This window comes from Eimeria tenella, genomic scaffold, assembly GCF_000499545.2.
Source record: "Eimeria tenella Houghton genomic scaffold, Eth_scaff2339, whole genome shotgun sequence".
Lineage (NCBI taxonomy): Eukaryota > Apicomplexa > Conoidasida > Eucoccidiorida > Eimeriidae > Eimeria > Eimeria tenella.
The window spans coordinates 3572-4214 of NW_013542199.1; the positions used below are offsets into that span (position 1 = coordinate 3572).

The window sequence follows — 643 nt, forward strand, 5'->3', positions numbered from 1 at the left end:
GGGGCCCCACAGCGCCTTCTGCAGCAGAGACCCCCGCACCCTTTTGCTGGCTGGGCCATTGCTGCCGAGCAGCCTGAAGCTTTTTAATGAGCTGCTGCAGCAGCACCTGCAGTTTGTGCAGGAAGCAGCAGCAGCACGAGCAGCAGCAGCAAGTGCAGCAGCAGCTGCAGCAGCAGAAACCTACGCACTTGAAAGTAAGGCCGAGATGACGTGAAGCAGCAAATTTGTTTAGCAGCAAAACTATTTATTTATTAATAATTATTTTTCAAAACAATGCAATGCAATTGGACCCTTGCATGCGCGCAGGCGACAGCAGAATACGCAGCAGCAGCAGCAGCAGCAACAGCAGCTTTGTAGACGCAGCAGTGCTGCTGGCCTCCATCTGCGCCGACACTGCAGAGCTGCGGGCCCAGCTGGCGCCTCCTCGAGGCTGGAGCTTTCAAACTGCAGCAGCAGCAGCAGCAGCAGAAGCAGCAGCAGCAGCACCAGGAGCAGCAGCAACAGAAGCAGCAGCAGCAGCACCAGGAGCAGCAGCAGCAGAAGCAGCAGCAGCAGCTCCAGGAGCAGCAGTAGCAGAAGCAGCAGCAGCAGCACCAGGAGCAGCAGCAGCAGAAGCAGCAGCAGCAGCACCAGGAGCAGCAGC

The 643-nt window shown here is 57.7% G+C and overlaps 1 protein-coding gene across 1 annotated transcript; it reads left to right on the forward strand.

The window, feature by feature from the left end:
- Positions 1-86: 86 nt before the first annotated feature.
- Positions 87-573, forward strand: ETH_00040180 (uncharacterized protein; the record flags this gene model as incomplete). Its single annotated transcript, XM_013374879.1, has 2 exons — positions 87-194; positions 400-573. The coding sequence occupies 2 exons, from the start codon at positions 87-89 to the stop codon at positions 571-573; spliced, it is 282 nt and encodes a 93-aa protein (XP_013230333.1).
- Between the last annotated feature and the right edge of the window lie 70 nt (positions 574-643).